Raw genomic sequence first — 20,957 nt, 5'->3', positions numbered from 1 at the left:
CTTAGGACCACAAAAAAATAATAACGTTTTATTATACTTATTACTAAAATGCACAGCTACTCATGCTTTATTTTATTATGTTATGTTAATCACCATACATTACATCATTAGTTTTTGATGTAGTGTTCCATGATTCATTGTTTGCATATAACACCCAGTGCTCCATTCAATATGTGCCCTCTTGAATACCCATTACCAGGCTAACCCATCCCCCCACCTGCCTCCCCTCTAGAACCCTCAGTTTGTTTCTCAGAGTCCATAGTCTCGCATGGTTCGTCTCCCCCTCCGATTCCCCCCCTTCATTTTTCCCTCCCTACTATCTTCTTCTTTTTTTAACATATAATGTATGATTTGTTTCAGAGGTACGGGTCTGTGATTCAACAGTCTTACACAATTCACAGCGCTCACCATAGCACATACCCTCCCCAGTGTCTATCACCCAGCCACCCCATCCCTCCCACCACCCCCCACTCTAGCAACCCTCAGTTTGTTTCCTGAGATTAAGAATTCCTCATATCAGTGAGGTCATATGATACATGTCTTTCTCTGATTGACTTATTTCGCTCACCATAACACCCTCCAGTTCCATCCACGTCGTTGCAAATGGCAAGATCTCATTCCTTTTGATGGCTGCATAATATTCCATTGTATATATATATACCACATCTTCTTTATCCATTCATCTGTCGATGGACATCTTGGCTTTTTCCATAGTTTGGCTATTGTGGACATTGCTGCTATAAACATTGGGGTTCATGTACCCCTTTGGATCCCTACATTTTTATCTTTGGGGTAAATACCCAGTAGTGCAATTGCTGGATCGTATGGTAGCTCTATTTTCAACTTTTTGAGGAACCTCCATACTGTTTTCCAGAGTGGCTGCACCAGCTTGCATTCCCACCAACAGTGTAGGAGGGTTCCCCTTTCTCCGCATCCCCGCCAACATCTGTCATTTCCTGACTTGTTAATTTTAGCCATTCTGACTGGTGTGAGGTGGTATCTCATTGAGATTTGGATTTGGATTTCCCTGATGCCGAGTGATGTTGAGCACTTTTTCATATGTCTGTTGGCCATTTGGATGTCTTCTTTGGAAAAATGTCTGTTCATATCTTCTGCCTGTTTCTTGATTGGATCATTTGTTCTTTGGGTGTTGAGTTTGATAAGTTCTTTATAGATTTTGGATACTAGCCCTTTATCTGATATGTCATTTGCAAATATCTTCTTCCGTTCTGTCGGTTGTTTTTTGGTTTTGTTGACTGTTTCTTTTGCTGTGCAAAAGCTTTTTATCTTGATGAAGTCCCAATAGTTCATTTTTGCCCTTCCTTCTCTTGCCTTTGGTGATGTTTCTAGGAAGAAGTTGCTGCGGCTGAGGTCAAAGAGGTTGCTGCCTGTGTTCTCCTTTAGGATTTTGATGGACTCCTGTCTCACATTGAGGTCTTTCAACCATTTGGAGTCTATTTTTGTGTGTGGTGTAAGGAAATGGTCCAGTTTCATTCTTCTGCATGTGGCTGTCCAATTTTCCCAACACCATTTGTTGAAGAGACTGTCTTTTTTCCATTGGACATTCTTTCCTGCTTTGTCGAAGATTAGTTGACCATAGAGTTGAAGGTCCATTCTTGGGTTCTCTATTCTCCACATTGATCTATGTGTCTGTTTTTGTGCCAGTACCATACTGTCTTGATAATTACAGCTTTGTAATAGAGATTGAAGTCTGGAATTGTGATGCCGCCTGCTTTGCTTTTCTTTTTCAACACTCCTCTGGCTATCCGGGGTCTTTTCTGGTTCCATACAAATTTTAGGATTATTTGTTCCATTTCTTTGAAAAGAAGTGGATGGTATTTTGATAGGGATTGCATTAAATGTGTAGATTGCTCTAGGTAGCATTGACATCTTCACAATATTTGTTCTTCCAATCCATGAGCATGGAACGTTTTTCCACTTCTTTGTGTCTTCCTCAATTTCTTTCATGAGTATTTTATAGTTTTCTGAGTACAGATCCTTTGCCTCTTTGGTTAGATTTATTCCTAGGTATCTTAAGGTTTTGGGTGCAATTGTGAATGGGATCAACTCCTTAATTTCTCTTTCTTCTGTCTTGTTGTTGGTGTATAGGAATGCCACTGATTTCTGTTCATTGATTTTATATCCTGCCACTTTACTGAATTCCTGTATGAGTTCTAGCAGTTTTGGGGTGGAGTCTTTGGGGTTTTCCACATAAAGTATCATATCATCTGCAAAGAGTGAGAGTTTGACTTCTTCTTTGCCAATTTGGATACCTTTTATTTCTTTATGTTGTCTGATTGCTGTGGCTAGGCCTTCTAGTACTATGTTGAATAGCAGTGGTGATAGTGGACATCCCTGCCATGTTCCTGACCTTAGGGGGAAAGCTCTCAGTTTTTCCCCATTAAGAATGATATTCGCTGTGGGTTTTTCATAGATGGCTTTTATGATATTGAGGTTATGTACCCTCTACCCTACACTCTGAAGAGTTTTAATCAAGAAAGGATGCTGTACTTTGTCAAATGCTTTTTCTGCATCTATTGAGAGGATCATATAGTTCTTGTTCTTTCTTTCATTAATGTATTGTATCACGTTGATTGATTTGTGGATGTTGAACCAACCTTGCAGCCCAGGGATAAATTCCACTTGGTCGTGGTGAATAATCCTTTTAATGTACTATTGCATCTTATTGGCTAGTATTTTGGTGAGAATTTTTGCATCCATGTTCATCAAGGATATTGGTCTGTACTTCTCCTTTTTGATGGGGTCTTTGTCGGGTTTTGGGATCAAGGTAATGGTGGCCTCATAAAACGAGTTTGGAAGTTTTCCTTCCATCTCTATTTTTTGGAACAATTTCAGAAGAATAGGTATTTATTCTTCTTTAAATGTTTGGTAGGATTCCCCTGGGAACCCATCTGGCCCAGGCTTTTGTTTGTTGGGAGATTTTGATTACTGCTTCAATTTCCTTACTGGTTATAGGTCTGTTCAGGTATTCTATTTCTTCCTGGTTCAGTTTTGATAGTTTATACATCTCTCGGAATGCATCCATTTCTTCCAGATTCTAATTTGCTGGCATAGAGTTTCTCATAATATGTTCTTATAATTGTTTGTATTTCTTTGGTATTGACTGTGATCTCTCCTCTTTCATTCATGATTTTATCTATTTGGTTCCTTTCTCTTTTCTTTTTGATAAGGCTGGCCGGGGGTTTATCAATCGTATTAATTCTTTCAAAGAACCAGCTCCTAGTTTCTTTTGTCTACTGTTCTACTCTTCTTTTGATTTCTGCTCTGTTCTTTATTATTTCTCTTCTCCTGCTGGGTTTAGGCTTTATTTGCTGTTCTTTCTCCAGCTCCTTTATGTGTAGGGTTAGGTTGTGTATTTGAGACCTTTCTTGTTTCTTGAGAAAGGCTTGTATTGCTATATACTTTCCTCTTAGGACTGCCTTTGCTGCATCCCAGAGATTTTGAACAGTTGTGTGTTCATTTTCATTGGTTTCCATGAATATTTTTATTTCTTCTTTAATTTCCTGGTTGACCCATTCATTCTTTAGTTGGATGCTCTTTAGCCTCCATGTATTGGAGTTCTTTCCGACTTTCCTCTTGTGATTGAGTTCTAGTTTCAAAGCATTGTGGTCTGAAAATATGCAGGGAACAATCCAAATCTTTTGGTACCCGTTGAGACCTGACTTGTGACCTAGGATGTGATCTATTCTGAGAATGTTCCATGGGCACTGGAGGAGAATGTGTATTCTGTTGCTTTGGGATGGAATGTTCTGAATATATCTCTGAAGTCCATTTGGTCCAATGTGTCATTTAAAGTCTTTATTTCCTTGTTGATCTTTTGCTTAGATGATCTATTTCAGTGAGGGGAGTGTTAAACTCCCCTACTCTTATTGTATTGTTGTCGATGTGTTTCTTTGATTTTGTTATTAATTGGCTTATATAATTGGCTGCTCCCATGTTAGGGGCATGGATATTTACAATTGTTAGATCTTCCTGTTGGATAGACCCTTTAAGTATGATATAGTGTCCTTCCTCATCTCTTTTTATAGTCTTTGGTTTAAAATCTAATTTCTATGATATAAGGATTGCCACCCCAGCTTTCTTTTGGTGTCCATTAGCATGGTAAATGGTTTTCCACCCCCTCACTTTCAATCTGGGGGTGTCTTTGGGTCTAAAATGCAGACAGCATATCAGTGGGTCTTATTTTTTTTTATCCAATCTGATACCCTGTGTCGTTTGATTGGGGGCATTTAGCCCATTTACATTCAGGGTAACTATTGAAAGATATGAATTTAGTGCCATTGTATTGCCTGTAAGGTGACTATTACTGTATATTGTCTGTGTTCCTTTCTGGTCTATGTTACTTTTAGGCTCTCTCTTTGCTTAGAGGACCCCTTTCAATATTTCCTGTAGGGCTGGTTTCGTGTTTGCAAATTCCTTTAGTTTTTGTTTGTCCTGGAAGATTTTTATGTCTCCTTCTATTTTCAATGACAACCTAGCTGGATATAGTATTCTTGGCTGCCTATTTTTCTTGTTTAGTGCTCTGACTATATCATGCCAGTCCTTTCTGGCCTCCCAGGTCTCTGTGGATAGGTCTGTTGTCAATCTACTGTTTCTACCATTGTAGGTTACATATCTCTTCTCCCGAGCTGCTTTCAGGATTTTCTCATTGTCTCTGAGACTCGTAAGTTTTACTGTTAGATGTCGGGGTGTTGACCTATTTTTATTGATTTTGAGGGGGGTTCTCTGGGCCTCCTGGATTTTGATGCCTGTTTCCTTCCCCAAATTAGGGAACTTCTCCGCTATAATTTGCTCCAATATACCTTCTGCCCCTTTCTCTCTTTCTTCTTCTTCTGGGATCCCAATTATTCTAATCTTGTTTCGTCTTATGGTATCACTTATCTCTCGAATTCTGCCCTCATGATCCAGTAGTTGTTTATCTATCTTTTTCTCAGTTTCCTTATTTTCCATCATTTGGTCTTCTATATCACTGATTCTCTCTTCTGCCTCATTTATCCTAGCAGTTAGAGCCTCCATTTTTTATTGCACCTCATTAATAGCCTTTGTGATTTCAACTTGGTTAGATTTTAGTTCTTTTATTTCTCCAGAAAGGGTTTCTCTAATATCTTCCATGCTTTTTTTCAAGCCCAGCTAGTATCTTTAAAATCATCATTTTGAACTCTAGTTCTGACATCTTACTAATGTCCGCATTAAGTAGGTCCTTGGCAGTTGGTACTGCCTATTGTTCTTTTTTTGATGTGATTTTTTCCATCCTGTCATTTTGTCCAGAGGAGAATAGATGAATGAGAGAACCAAATGCTAACAGGGTAACAACGACCCCAGAAAAATATACACTAAACAAATCAGAAGAGACTTGAAACTGGGGGAAAAGAAAGGGAAAGAAAGAAAAAAGAAAAAGAAAGAAAGAAAAAAGATTTAAAAAAAAAAGAATATGATCAAATATGATCTAGCTGGTGCATAGATCAGTGCCACACACTAGATTTTGGGCATATTTTGGTCTGTTAGCGAAACTGCTTCCCAAAATTTTAAAGAAAGAAAAACTTATATGTGTACAAAAATAAGGGTAAATATGATGAAGGGATGGAATATGACTGTAAAGATGAAAATTATGAAAGATTTTATAAAAGGAATTGATAAGAAGTTGGTTGAAAAAAGAAAGAAGAGAATTTTTTTAAAAAGGGAGGGAAGAGACTGTAATCAAGCAGGAGACTAGAACAAAGCCATACACTAGAGATTTAGGGTATATTCTGGTCTGTTAGAAGAAACTATATCCCAAAATTTTAAAGAGAAAACAACTTATATATATATATATATATACCAAAAATAAGGTTAACTACAATGAAGTGATAGAATATGACTCTAAAAATGAAAAATAAAAAAGATTTTTTAAAAAGGGGATTGATAAGATGTTGGTTGAAAAAGAGAAAAGAAAAATTTTTAAAAAATAGAAAAAGAAAATTTAAAAAATTAACTTTGAAAGACTAAAGAATCAGGGGGGGAAAAGCCATGGATTCTATGTGCAGTATTCCCCTAGCGCTGGAGTTCTGCCGTTCTCATTGATCAGTAAACTTGGTCTTGGCTGGCTGTTCTTGCTGATCTTCTGGGGGAGGGGCCTGTTGCCATGGTTCCCAAATGTCTTTGCTGGAGGCGGAATTGCCCTGCCCTTGCCTGGTCCAGGCTAAGTAATCTGCTCGGGTTTGCTCTTGGGAACTTTTGTTCCCTGCAAGCCTTCCATACAGCTCTGGAGGCCGAAAGTGAAAATGGCGGCCACCCAATCTCTGCCCAGATGAGCCGAGAACTCAGGGCCCCACTCCTCAGTGCGCCCCCAGAGAAAAGCAGTCAGTCACTCCCATCTCCCTGGTCTCCGGCCGCACTTCATGCTCACCCGGCCTGTGACCGAGCGTTTCTATCTCTGGCACACGACCCCATGTGGAGTCTCCAAACCCAGCAGATCCATGCGGTGTGCTCCCACACCGCTCCTCCCAGGGGAGGAAGGGGAGTCTCCCCGGATCTGCCTCTTGTTGGGTCCCTGCTGAAGGAACAGTGGCCCGACTGTGCCGCGGATCATGGTTTATGGCAACCCCGAGCTGAGAGCCCGTGCCTCGGCTCTGTCTCTGCAGCCAGCTTCCCTGCCGATACCCGGGAGCTCTGCCACACTCAGGGACCCCCAGTCTTTCTTTGACCCTGAGGGTCCTTAGACCACAATGTCCCAGTGTGGGTCCCACCCCCACTTAGCCACTGGAGTGACATCCCTCAGCAGAGCAGACTTCTAAAAGTTCTGATTTTGTGCTCCACGGCTCTATCACTTGCCAGTAGCAGCTGACGGAGGCCCCCTCACCCACCATCTTTATTCCCGAATATCGCCTCAGATTCACTTCTCCAAACGTCCTACCTTCCAGAAGGTGGTCGCTTTTCTGTTCAGAGAGTTGCTGCTATTCTTTTCTTCGATCTCCTGTTGAGTTCATAGGTGTTCAGAATGGTTTGATCCCTACCTAGCTGAATTCCTGGGACCAGACAAAATTTAGGTCTCCTACTCCTCTGCTATCTTGCTCCTCCCCCCTGCTACTCATGCTTTAAAATGTATTGTTCAGGGATGCCTGGGTGGCTCAGTCAGTTAAACATCTGCCTTGGGATTGGGTCATGATCCCAGGGTTCCAGGATCCTTGCTCAGTGGGGAGCCTGCTTCTCCCTTTGCCTGCCACTCCCCCTGCTTGTGCTCTCTCTCTCTCTCCCACGCTCTCTCTCTGGCAGATAAATAAATAAAATCTTTAAAAAAAAAGGTATCGTTCACTTCATTTCTGCTTCTAAACTGCTATTTAATCCCCTAAGTAAATTTTTCTACTTTGCTATAATTACTAGAATTCATAATTTTTTTGGTATTTTAGTTATATTTACTCACCTTACATCTTACAAATATTGAGCTAATTCCTTTCCCCATGGTCCTTATCATATTTTCTCCATAAACAAAGAAACAAAACTGACATTAAGCTCAATACTGAAAATAAGGATAATTATTATCACCCCTAATTAACTTAAAAGATACCCGACAAAGAGAAGAGACAAATGCTTTTCCAGGGTTGTATAACTCTCACAAATGTATAATTTCAAGGGGGTGTACAGTTACTTTAACTGGATGGTGTGTTAGATTGTGCAATCATCCATCATTCTGGGTATCTTAACTTTAAAAAAAAACTTTAAAAACCAACATGCCAAGCACCAATTAATTAGTTGGCCACAGTTGTGGGCTTTTGCCATTTTGCTTAGTTGCTGAATATTGTTATCTCTCACATAGCTGCAGATGAAACTAGCAGTGTTTAAATGAGAAAAGTATATAAAGTTTTGGCATTATATTAGCTGGATGCTTTCCATAATAAAGATTATTAGAAGCTTATTATCTTATCTTAGCACTATGCATCGGGCTTTCTTCTAAGCACATATCATATTTAATCCTCATAAACCACTGAGGCTTGTATTTTGTCTTCAGTTCATGGAGGGGAAAATTGAAGCTTGTAGAAGTTAGGACACCTGCCCGAGATCACATTCCTATTAAGTGTCTTAGCACCCCGAACTGATCCCAAATCAGTCTGACTCCAAGCTTGTGCACTCTCCTGCTTTTATGTCCTTTAGACTCCAGCTCCACTAACAAGTCAGTCCCGATAATTACTGAGCCGTATAGAGGAAAATACTGAAAAAGACTCATTAGATGATTCTAAAGATTACAACAAAGTCCTAGAGCATTCTTTCTTGACTGTAATAGTTGTAATATTTCTCTGAAAATGTTTGAAGCAGGGCTCTATATGGCATTCTTGGCTCAGCTGACGTTTTCCTAAAAGCTTTATTTGGCTGGTCTCATTTATTCAACCAAATCTCTCATTCAACCAACACTTGTTCGTTTCTGTGGCCTTCAAAGAGCTTATAAATTAGTGAGAAAACAGGATAAAATTAGGCAGAAATGAGTAAGTGCCTGAGGAAGGCATAGGATCAGAGAGGGACTGATTCACTGGCTGAGAATAGGGAAACATATCTCATACTATGCAAATGTTCATACTGTCAGTATCACCTCCAGAGCATGAGATTTTCAAGGGCAAGGACCATGACTTATTAACTTTTGTACCTCCAAATTGACTGGATGAATAAAATGGCATTTGGACTGGGACATGAAAGTTTAATTTGGGGAAAGGCTATTTGGATTGAAAAATTAGCTGCTCTAAAGAACACGTATATTAAGTCAAATAGCATGTGCAGGAAATCACATCTGATGAGACTATAGCATTGGATATAGGATAATAAGATGATAGACAAGGCTAGAAAGTTGGCCTTTGTCCTACACAATGGAAAGCACTGAAAGGGTTCGTTTAAACATATGGTAAAAACAGCCTATACTTAGGAAAGATATCTCTGGGAAAAGTATGAAATGTTTCCTATGATACTGAACTTTTGTGAAGATTAAATGAGATAACACACGTCAGATGTTTAGAAAAGTGCCTGGCACTGTAACTTTAGCTATTGTTACTACTATTGCTGTTGTGGTTATTGCAGAGAGTAATAAGATTTCATATATGGGATGATGTTTAACATCTGGACATTTAGAGATAAGAAGACGGGATTTCTAAATGAGAAAACCAAGTATGAAGATATTTAAGGGGAGGACAGCAGAGGCCTGTAGAACCCTTGAAAAGTCTCCATGAAGACAGGCATGTGCCTTTTCCTGGTTTCATGGGGCCCCTTACTTCCTAGGCCTGCTGTATGCATGGCCACACCTGTGGTTCACAGCAGCCCTAAGTGTTTATACAGGTTGTCCACTTTCCCACATGTATGTGACAGTCTGTTAAAAATCTCTGTCTGGGGTGTGCCTGGCTGGCTCAGTTGGTTAACCATCTGCCTTCGGCTCAGGTCATGATCTCAGGGTCCTGGGATGGAGCCCCATCTGGCTCCCTGCTCAGTGGGGAGTCTGCCTCTCCCTCTGCCCCTCCCCACCCCCGTTTGTGTGCTCCCTCGCTCGCTCTCTCTCAAATGAATAAATAAAACCTTAAAAAAAAACTATAAAATCTCTGTCCAGTAATTCCAACATCTAGGACATATCTGGCCCTGCTTATTTTGACAATGGATCTTACTTTCCTACATTTTCATGTATCTCATTACTTTTTATTGGATTCAGGAAAACGTGTACAAAAGAACAAAAATGAGGCAAAGTATGTATTAGTTAATAAGGCACAATCCAGTGACAGAGGAGGATTACCCTATCACTAAAGGTTATGAGCTCAAAACTTGGTCAGATGAAAGAGTTAAAATCCATCAAGCAATTGTCTATGGGTTCTTTCAGTTTTTTCATCCCAGACAGCACTGTCCTTACATTTCCACTCAGGAAATCCTGATGCCATCAAGGAAAAAGAGACCAAAGCATAAGAAAATCAATGGCCTTCTTTTTTTTATTAAAGCAGTATTTATGTAACCATTACAGTTGAGGGGAAAATCAATCAATGGCTGGGCCCATAGAATGAATTTGGAAATACCTTCTTGAAGGGGCGCCTGGATGGCTCAGTCAGTCAAGGGTCCAATTGTTGGTTTCGGCTCAGGTCAGGATCTCAGGGTTGTGGGATTGAGCCCTGTGTGGAGGTCCTGTATGGAGCCCCTCATGGAGCCCTGCTCTGAGTTCCTCATTGGTCTCCTCGCTCAGCAGGGACTCGGCTTCCCCTCTGTCCCTCACCCTGCTTGCACTCTCACTCTCTCAATAAATAAATAAATAAATAAATAAATAAATAAATAAATAAATAAATAAATAAATAAATAAGTAAGTAAGTAAGTAAGTAAATAAATAAATAAAATCTTTAAAAAATATCTTCTTGGAATACTAGCCAATAGGATCCAACAGTACATTAAAAGGATTATTCACCATGACCAAGTGGGATTTATCCCTGGGCTGCAAGGTTGGTTCAACATCCGCAAATCAATCAATGTGATACAGTACATTAACAAAAGAAAGAACAAGAATCATATGATCCTCTCAATAGATGCAGAAAAAGCTTTTGACAAAGTACAGCATCCTTTCTTGATCAAAACTCTTCAGAGTATAGGGATAGAGGGTACATACCTCAATATCATAAAAGCCATCTATGAAAAACCTACAGCAAATATTATTCTCAATGGGGAAAAACTGAGAGCTTTCCCACTAAGGTCAGGAACGCAGCAGGGATGTCCACTATCACCACTGCTATTCAACATAGTATTGGAAGTCCTAGCCACAGCAATCAGACAACAAAAAGAAATCAAAGGCATCCAAATTGGCAAAGAAGAAGTCAAACTCTCACTCTTTGCAGATGATATGATACTTTATATGGAAAACCCCAAAGACTCCACCCCAAAACTGCTAGAACTCATACAGGAATTCAGCAAAGTGGCAGGATATAAAATCAATGCCCAGAAGTCAGTGGCATTCCTATACACCAATAACAAGACAGAAGAAAGAGAAATTAAGGAGTCGATCCCATTTACAATTGCACCCCAAACCATAAGATACCTAGGAATAAATCTAACCAAAGAGACAAAGGATCTGTACTCAGAAAACTATAAAATACTCATGAAAGAAATTGAGGAAGACACAAAGAAATGGAAAAACGTTCTATGCTCATGGATTGGAAGAACAAATATTGTGAAGATGTCAATGCTACCTAGAGCAATCTACACATTCAATGCAATCCCCATCAAAATACCATCCACTTTTTTCAAGAAATGGAACAAATAATCCTAAAATTTGTATGGAACCAGAAAAGACCCCGCATAGCCAGAGGAATATTGAAAAAGAAAAGCAAAGCCGGTGGCATCACAATTCCGGACTTCAAGCTCTATTACAAAGCTGTCATCATCAAGACAGCATGGTACTGGCACAAAAACAGACACATAGATCAATGGAACAGAATAGAGAGCCCAGAAATGGACCCTCAACTCTATGGTCAACTAATCTTTGACAAAGCAGGAAAGAATGTCCAATGGAACAAAGACAGTCTCTTCAACAAATGGTGTTGGGAAAATTGGACAGCCACATGCAGAAGAATGAAACTGGACCATTTCCTTACACCACACACAAAAATAGACTCCAAATGGTTGAAAGACCTCAATGTGAGACAGGAGTCCATCAAAATCCTAAAGGAGAACACAGGCAGCAACCTCTTTGACCTCAGCTGAAGCAACTTCTTCCTAGAAACATCACCAAAGGCAAGGGAAGCAAGGGCAAAAATGAACTATTGGGACTTCATCAAGATAAAAAGCTTTTGCAAAGCAAAGGAAACAGTTAACAAAACCAAAAGACAACCGACAGAATGGGAGAAGATATTTGCAAATGACATATCAGATAAAGGGCTAGTATCCAAAATCTATAAAGAACTCATCAAACTCAACACCCAAAGAACAAAGAATCCAATCAAGAAATGGGCAGAAGACATGAACAGACATTTTTCCAAAGAAGACATCCAAATGGCCAACAGACACATGAAAAAGTGCTCAATATCGCTCGGCATCAGGGAAATCCAAATCAAAACCTCAATGAGATACCACCTCACACCAGTCAGAATGGCTAAAATTAACAAGTCAGGAAACGACAGATGTTGGCGGGGATGTGGAGAAAGGGGAACCCTCCTACACTGTTGGTGGGAATGCAAGCTGGTGCAGCCACTCTGGAAAACTGTATGGAGGTTCCTCAAAAAGTTGAAAATAGAGCTACCATATGATCCAGCAGTTGCACTGCTGGGTATTTACCCCAAAGATACAAAAGTAGGGATCCGAAGGGGTACGTGCACCCCGCTGTTTATAGCAGCAATGTCCACAATAGCCAAACTGTGGAAAGAGCCAAGATGTCCATCGACAGATGAATGGATAAAGAAGATGTGGTATATATATACAATGGAATATTATGCAGCCATCAAAAGGAATGAGATCTTGCCATTTGCAATGACGTGGATGGAACTGGAGGGTATTATGTTGAGTGAAATAAATCAAAAAGAGAAAGACATGTATCATATGATCTCACTGATATGAGGAATTCTTAATCGCAGGAAACAAACTGAGGGTTGTTGGAGTGGGGGGTGGGGTGGGAGGGATGGGGGGACTGGGTGATAGACACTGGGGAGGGTATGTGCTCTGGTAAGCGCTGTGAATTGTGCAAGACTGTTGAATCTCAGATCTGTACCTCTGAAACAAATAATGCAATATATGTTAAGAAAAAAAAAAAGAAGAAGAAGAAGAAGGTAGCGGGAGGGGAAGAATGAAGCGGGGGACATCGGAGGGGTAGACGAACCATGAGAGACGCTGGACTCTGAGAGACAAGCAGGGTTTTAGAGGGGAGGGGGGTGGGAGGATGGGTTGGCCTGGTGGCGGGTGTTGAGGAGGGCACATTCTGCATGGAGCACTGGGTGTTGTGCACAAACAATGAATCATGGAACACTTCATCTAAAACTAATGTTGTAATGTATGGGGATTAACATAAGAATAAAAAAAAATATCTTCTTGGAGAGTCTCAGAAGATTCATACGCTGGTTGAAAATGGTTGAAATGTTATTTTAGTTAACAAATTTAACTAAAAACTTAAACCAACATCAAAGTTCTGTGAATTGGCTATTAACCAAACATGTGTTCAGTCAGCAATTAGAATTTGAGTAAAATAATTCTATTCTTTCTATTTTTATAAAAGTCGGATACTTTTATTCTTGTTCCTATTCTTCCCCTATGTTTATTTGCCTGCCAGAGCATTACCCCCACATTAGCCAGAGCGTTACCCCCACATTATCCCCACATTAACAACTGACTCCGGGTCTTGCATCAAAGACTAAATTATGACTCATTTCTTATGTTGAACTTTTAAAAACTTTTCATGCTTGTAACTTGTTATTATTATATAACATCCAGATTCTAAACCTACTGTGAGCATAGAGTGGAGGGATCTGCTGTAGAAAATGATTACGGGGGGAGGTGCCTGGGTGGCTCAGTCGTTAAGCGTCTGCCTTCGGGTCAGGTCATGATCCTAGGATCCTGGGATCAAGCCCCGCATCAGGCTCCCTGCTCTGCTGGAGGCCTGCTTCTCCCTCTCCCACTCCCCCTGCTTATGTTCCCTCTCTCGCTGTGTCTCTCTCTGTCAAATAAATAAATAAAATCTTAACCAAAAAAAAAGAAAGAAAATGATTACGGGGGACTTTTCTGTGAAAAATGATTGAGTTTCACGCAAAATCTAGTTCTTAACTACTTGTGATCTACTAGTCACTCTGCTGGGCAGGATATTTTACTAGAAAGATGGGCTGGGGCTGACTAAGCTCACACATTTCAATCAGTGAAGAACTTTAAGCTGGAGAGATGCATTTTGAGGATAGTACGATATAAATACTGACATTTTATCCAAAGAATACAATTGTAATATGTAACTATACGCTATAATTGTTTGTTACTTAAAAACAACTATTAATGTCTGATGAATTTTATTAGTTGTTTTTATTAATTGTTACTATATAATGGTCTTAGATATTCTGAAGTAAAATATTTGATATGCCTCTCCAATATTTTCTCTTTCACAAAAATCAAAGTCTGCTCTTTTCTGGGAAACAAGGTTGCTGAGCTATCACAGATCACTAGTTTGCCCTTATTAGTCTACCATTATCATATACCGTTAGGAAATTTCCTTGATCTGATTTCTGAATTCCTCGGTGACTTTATTTTAAAGGTACATCTTATGTTTACAGTTTGACCTTTAGGTTAGGCTGACCTTTTTACAGGAAATCTCTCTTTAGGACCACACACTGCTTTGCAAATGTTAAAATTTGTCAGAAAGAAATTTCCTGCACTGAAAAGGGTCTTCAGAATTGTAGGACAGCTTTCCACTATCATTATCTAAATGCTCATGTATTACAAACACTCTATCTCTCTCTCTCTCTCACACACACACATATTCTGCTTCTAGAATCCTAGAACTTTTTTAAACTGGGAAAGTCTTTAGAAATCAACTTTCCAACTTCCTAATTTTCCTGACAGTAAATGGAACCCTAAGATGCTAGGTTGATTTGATTGGCAGTATAGATACCAAATCTGTAAAACCCTGACTTTCTGGTACTCAAATGCTTTGTTGGTATTACTGACATGATGATATAAACGATATATTTTTATTAATCTGATTTAACTGTCAACAAATAAAAGAAAAAGTCAAAACTGAATGTCTTTGGTCATAGAGTTGGGCAGTCTTCTAAGATAAGGAAACCCAAATGTTTGGCCCCCAAAGACCCACATCCGTGTTTTAAATAGCTGTCTTACTCGACCCCCACACCGACTCCACCTACACCTCGTGGAGTTACAGGAGAAATCTGACCATTTGTTCACTTGAAGGAGAGAGGGAGCCGCATAGGGCAAGTTGTATGCCTAGAAGGTTTGGTCTGTAGCTGCCACTCAGGGCGGTGTGTGGACCCAGCATCCTCACAGTATTTCTTCAGCTTCAGGATACACAGGACTCCAACCCTCTCACACCCGCTATGCCTCTTGGGATCTTGGATCTATTGCTCCAAAGCAGACACGCATCCGGCCTGTCACCACTATGCTCTACTGCACTCTGACAAAGTTAAACGGCAGCAACTCTCTGTCACCTCAGGGGAGGCTTTGTCATGAATATTGATTAGTTAAAAGGGCATTTCTGCCATCTGGCTGGCAGATGAAGAGTAAAGATCAATACTTCTCATCCTTCAGCTTCAAGGATTAGAAAAGAAAGGTGGTGAGGCGGGGAAGGAGGGAGAACTATTTACCTTATCAAGATGGTTGTAGAAATCAATGTTTGCTGCACAGAGATATCTCCCAAGCAGTGTGGCATGAGTGGTAAATATTGTAGCAATGGGAAGTTTCCGAGCTCGAGAAAGGATCAGTCCAGTTCCCGCCTGCCATTCATGGAATTGGGCAATGACATGTTTCCCATCTGCATGATCTGTCACCTACATCAGAAAAGAAGCATTTAGAACAGTTGTTGGTAAAGCTTGATCTTGATCATGGCCCACAGCTTAAGGAAAGTTATCGTTCGTGCCTGTAAATTTTAGCAAAATCTAAAGAGAGGTAAGCATGAAGCATGAAGATTTAGCAAGCAGAATTGTTTTATAGGACTTAGTTGCATGTTCATAAAGCCCATATATTTGTATGGCATAATCCTCCCTTTCAGGAATGGATCAGATTTACTTTTGTATCTACAGAGAGGCCTCAGAACAAATGCACAGTAGGCACTCCATAAATATTCATCGAACGGATGAAGGAATAATAGCGATAATATCCTTGAAGATACCACTGAGCAGCTGAATCAATGGGGACTACCCACTTACAAGCTTCTTTTGAAATAAACAATCCATGACTTCATGTTTTAAGTCAGTCTTATTTGGATCTTCTGTAATTGGAGCCAAAAGCACTTTAACATTATTTTAAGAATATGGAACTGGACGGAAGGAGGTGAATAACTGGCTTGGAAGCAAATCCTAATTTAGTAACATGCTGAGGATCCAGGTCTAATCCCAGTCTAGTTCTAAAACTAGGCAGGGCCTCAGTTTCCTTGCCTTAAAGTTACCTTGTTTCACCCTTACAGAAATTTAATATTTACATTCCACTCCCCTTATGACTGCCTGTTTCCTCAATGGGGGAGTAGAATTGATCATGCAAAACACGTGCATTCGAGGAGCCTGAGCAGAGGACTGGGAAATCGAGAGTTCACCCAAGAAGGCAGTTCTCACACTTGGAGGACATCAGCGTCACCTGGAAGTCTGGTCATGCACAGATACCAGGGTCCCCATCACCAGGTAATCTAATTCTGGGCTAGGGACAAGAGTTTGCATGTCTTGCAAGTTTGCAGGCGATGCTGCTGTTGGTGGTCCATGGAAATACTCTTTGAGAACCACTGACTTAGGCTAGGACCTTTGTAGTTTAAAGTACTCGTTCTTCAAAAAAAGCTCCTCATGGTAATTAACAGGTGCACAGATTGGTGGCGGCCAAGAGGTGACTGCAGAAACAGGGCTTGCCCAGCAGCCTTGGATTTTTGTCAATGTCTTTATTTACCCTTTGAATCAAAGAAAATTTCTGTTTCTGTAATAGCTTTACTTTAGAGAACACTGGGGCTTTCACTTTCTTGCTTCTCTCCTCTCTAGTTTCCTTTAACAGAAAGGATGAAAGCGCGAGCGCAGGGGCACGCGGGGGGGGGGGGGGGGGGCGCACACACACACACACACACACAGAGGCTGGCCTCAGCCCTGAGGGCCCTGGCTCAGGGAGGCAGTTTGCTGAGGAAGAATTGGTTCCACCAACTGATGCTAAAACAAGACTGCTTATTGTCATTAGGTCAGATCTCGTCAGCACCCTCACCCTGTTCTCCTAATTCTGTCGCCAACACAAAGCAATGGGACTGTCCCTCCACCTTCCCCTTCACTTCAAGGCAGCCTTTCATGGCTATTGGAATACGACTTTATCAGTAAGTAAGGCTGGTCAAGGAGATGCGCTGCCAACATACAGTTCTGTGATTTGTCCTTAGACTACCCTCCCACTTTGCTAAGGATGCTCTTCCTTCACCGTCTGATTTTTAAGTTAGGCATAATCATTTTGAGGTAATGCAAGGAATGCAAAGAAATCCTCCTTTGAGAACTGAGAGCGCAGGCTTGCTTCATTTCACAAGGATTGATATCTAATGCTCTTGGGGTATTTTGGGGTTTGGAGGGTTGTTTTTTTGGGGGGGGATATTTCACTGCTACAGATCCTCAGCAACTGCTGAGATCACTTCAGCCCTTAGAAAAATGATGAAAATATCTAAAAACCACTGCGGTTGCCCAAGTACTCATGCATAAACAAAACCAAGTATTTCAAGCTATTAGAATTTCTTCTGCCGTAAGTCTAGAATTCAGGTACATAGTGCATGATGTATACTGCTTTTTTACTTGTATATATCTTACCATCTAGTATCAGGCAATATAATTGGTTGTTTTATACACATCATTCTATTTAAATCTGACATGAGGTATATATTAATAAGCATGATTGTTAACCTGTTCTGAAAGCTAGGATTTAGTTAGAGGAAGGCTGAACATTTTCTCAGATTCTTTTGAAATGTATTAGGACAATCATGATGGCATCATCTCATTTAGTGTAATCTAAAAATCATGGGACCATTGCTGAGCACAGAGCACAATTATGCTCCTCCTCTGTTGCATGAGTATACAATAAACTGTACCTCTTTTAAGAACCAGGCAGTTAAAGATCCGAATATGAGCATATCGTTGGCTTCTCGGTCATGGTAAGGTATGCCAACACTGCATGCTTCCCAGAGGTCACCCTTCCACCTGTCCAGGTTCCAAGCAGAATAGCCTATGTCAAAGAGCACCACGTAAGGACTTCCTTCTATCAGCCATCTTCCAAAGTGCACCTGCCATATAAAGAACACAGAGCTTTGCAGTAATACCAGGCAATGCAAGGGAGAAAATGGTATCTGTGCTTAGAATATTTAAACTTTATTTAGAACTCAACAGCAGACTATCAAAGCTATATAGGAAACTGTAGTGGTAACACAAAGCATCTGATATTTGAGCCTGAACATGGAATGGGCTTGCATCCCTTCATCTAAACCTCCAAGTTCTTATCCTTCATTAAATTTGGTCATTTAAAAGTAAAGTATCTAGATAATGTAATCTCCATCCTTTTTTTTTTTTTTGAGAGAAAGAGTGAGAGAATGAGAGAGAGAGCACAAGCAGGGGGCAGAGGGAGAGGAAGAAGCAGGCTCCTGGCTGAGCAGGGAGCCTGACGCGGGACTCGATCCCAGAACTCTGGGATCATGACCTGAGCCAAAGGTGGATGCTTAGCCTACTGAGCCACCCAGCTGCCCCAATCTCTGTCCTTCTGTTTCTCATTCCCCTCCTGTGAACTTGAGCTCATGGTTTTCAGATTTAATATCATGGTCTATGTTTTTATGATAGAGTCATAAGATGAACTGCTCTGTATCTTTAATTTGTAGTTGGATATAATGTCTATAGTGTCTATATTTTAATTATGCAACAGGACTTCCTATAATATTTCACACTAGAAAAATTTGTTTCTATAAACAAATGTATATGATTTCTCTCATTCTTCCTATCAAAAAAAAAAAAAAGGTGACACAATGTGTTTCCCAACATGGTTGCTGCCAGGTGTCTTAACTAAATATATTGCTCAAGATACTTTATCTCTTTAATCTAGCAGCTCAAAGTCTAATCCTGTTACATTCTTCAAATTCAATTCTTTTATTCCTGTTTTATCTTGTACAAGTTTTAATGTATTAGCTATCTCATTTTTTCCCAATTGTAGTTATATAATCACTTGTATATCCAAATTTCAACTTTCTTTTTGGCCTCTATTTTTCTATAGTAATTTATCACTCTTTTGTCTTGACTTTTATTTTAGGTTTATTCTCCAATTACATGGTATGCAACTCCATAAATTACTTCAAACACTTCTTGGAAGTTGGCAAACCTGAGAGCCTCTCATAGCCTATCCAGACCTCTCTAGTAAACTGAATATGTCCACATTGCTTAGTTATTGACACTGTGACTCTACCCAAGGTTGAATTTGGGGAGCTTGAAAGCCCATTTGATCATCATTCTCTTCCATAGGACTCAGAAATGCATGGTGATATCTCTCCCATCTAGCCTTGGACAACTCTGAAAGACTCCCATTATCTGTTGGTTGCTTCCATTGTAATTAGTATTTATCATGGTACTCTTCCCTTTTCAGACTGAGTTTTCCTTTTCAATTGTTTTCTCTTTAGGACTTTCATTGATTTATGTATTCATTCAATGAATAGTTACTGACTGCCTAATATATGACATATGATACAGTGAGCTGAGATCACTAGAGAATGTAAGCTAGCTTGTTTTGACTTTCAGTGAGTTCTTGGCTCTGACATGGAAACATCTTACATCAGAAATCCATTTAGAACCTTGAGAACAGTCAGACCATTATGCTTTTCATCTCCCTCTTCTTTCATGAGAGCTTCAAATGCAAGCCCCTTCCAAAGTCTCAATCTTTCATCCAATAGTACAACATGCATCCCTCTTTCACTTTCCTATGTTCTCTATGCTACAGTCACTATGATAGATTTCCCTGTTGCCCTCTGGGACCTCAAGTTCCCTTCATTTAAATCTTCTGCATCTTAAGCCTTGCATAGACCTTGTAGACCCTGCTACTCACATGGACATCTCCATGAGGGCCTTTAATTTTTTCACCCCCAGAAACTATATTCCTGGGATGAGTATGAACGAAGTTTGGATTTTTTAAAATCACACTGAAACTTATTATTTGTGTGTAAAGACATTTTTGAAATTTATGTTATCCAAATACACTACGTTTCCTTGTTCTATTAATCATCTGGCTACTTTTCCACCTTTTTCTGGGCAACTTCAAAATCCAAGTTTTTATCCTACACACTTAGCCTCATATTTTTCTGACTTTACTGACTTCAAAGAACTTCATGTCCATGGCATTCCAGCTACACAAGCTCATGGCTGCATTGTTATCCTTGTCAAAACCCAAACTGTTCCTTCTCTGAAATGTTCAGCCTGAGCATTTTGTTACTTGACTACATTTATACCTCCACTTCCCTCACTCTGTTTCTCCCAGCATATATATTCCGTTCTTTCTCATCAAGACCTCCAGTTTCTGGAACCTTCCATTTTTTCCTACATCATCACCTCCTTTCTGGCTTTGCTTCCTTTCCTACCCATTTCAGACACAACTGTCCATCAATTCAACCATTAATTCAGTCAGTCACATAATCATACTTAATTATCCTTTTTCTTCATAGAAGAAACTTCTATGCCACAACTTCTGGACCCTTTTCCTCACCATTCACTCATTCCTCAATCTGATTTAACCCCCTTCTCCCTTGAGGCTGTATTTGGCAAGATTACCATGAATGGCCTGAATATTGCTAAACCCAACTGACCTTGGTTAAATTCTTTCATTGACTTAATCCCTCCTTCATACTAGAAACTCTCTCCTCCCTTGTTTTGACCTATTGCTATTGTGATGGCAACAGATTAAGCCACAAACCTAGTGGCTTAAAAAAACACAAATTTGTGATCTTTCAGGTTTGGGAGTCAGTAATATGAAATGGGTCTTTGGGGTTAAAATCAACATGTTGGCAGAGTCACAGTCCATCTGTAGGCTCTAGGGGAATCTGTTTCCTGGTCTTTCCCAGCTTCTAGAGGTAACCTGCATTCCTTGGCTTGTGGCCTCTTCCTCCATCTTCAAAGCTCATCAGACCAACCTCTGCTTCCATTGGCACATCTTCTTTCTAATTCTAACTCTACTGCCTCTCTTTTATAAGGACCCCAGTGGTTACATTGGGCCCACCTAGATAATCCAGGATAATCTCCCCACCTCATGATCCAAATCTACAAAATCCTTTTGTTATATAAGCT

At 40.1% G+C, this 20,957-nt stretch overlaps 1 protein-coding gene across 2 annotated transcripts in view; it reads right to left on the bottom strand.

Annotated features, from left to right (window-relative positions):
• Window positions 1–20,957, bottom strand: part of GYS2 (glycogen synthase 2) — a 69,172-nt gene that overhangs the window by 33,527 nt on the left and 14,688 nt on the right. For both annotated transcript variants that reach the window (XM_054507156.2, XM_045873776.3), the window contains exons 3-4: window positions 17,738–17,929; window positions 15,291–15,473 (exon numbers count right to left, since the gene is read on the bottom strand). In XM_054507156.2, coding sequence (XP_054363131.1) covers window positions 15,291–15,473; window positions 17,738–17,929 — 375 coding nt within the window. The remainder of the gene's footprint in view (window positions 1–15,290; window positions 15,474–17,737; window positions 17,930–20,957) is intronic.

This window comes from Mirounga angustirostris, unplaced genomic scaffold (genome assembly GCF_029215605.1).
Source record: "Mirounga angustirostris isolate CCGP_5_RB_7025 unplaced genomic scaffold, mMirAng1.0.hap1 SCAF_5, whole genome shotgun sequence".
NCBI lineage: Eukaryota > Metazoa > Chordata > Mammalia > Carnivora > Phocidae > Mirounga > Mirounga angustirostris.
The sequence above is the reverse complement of the archived record's forward strand: the minus strand, read 5'-3'. Positions and strand labels throughout refer to the sequence as shown.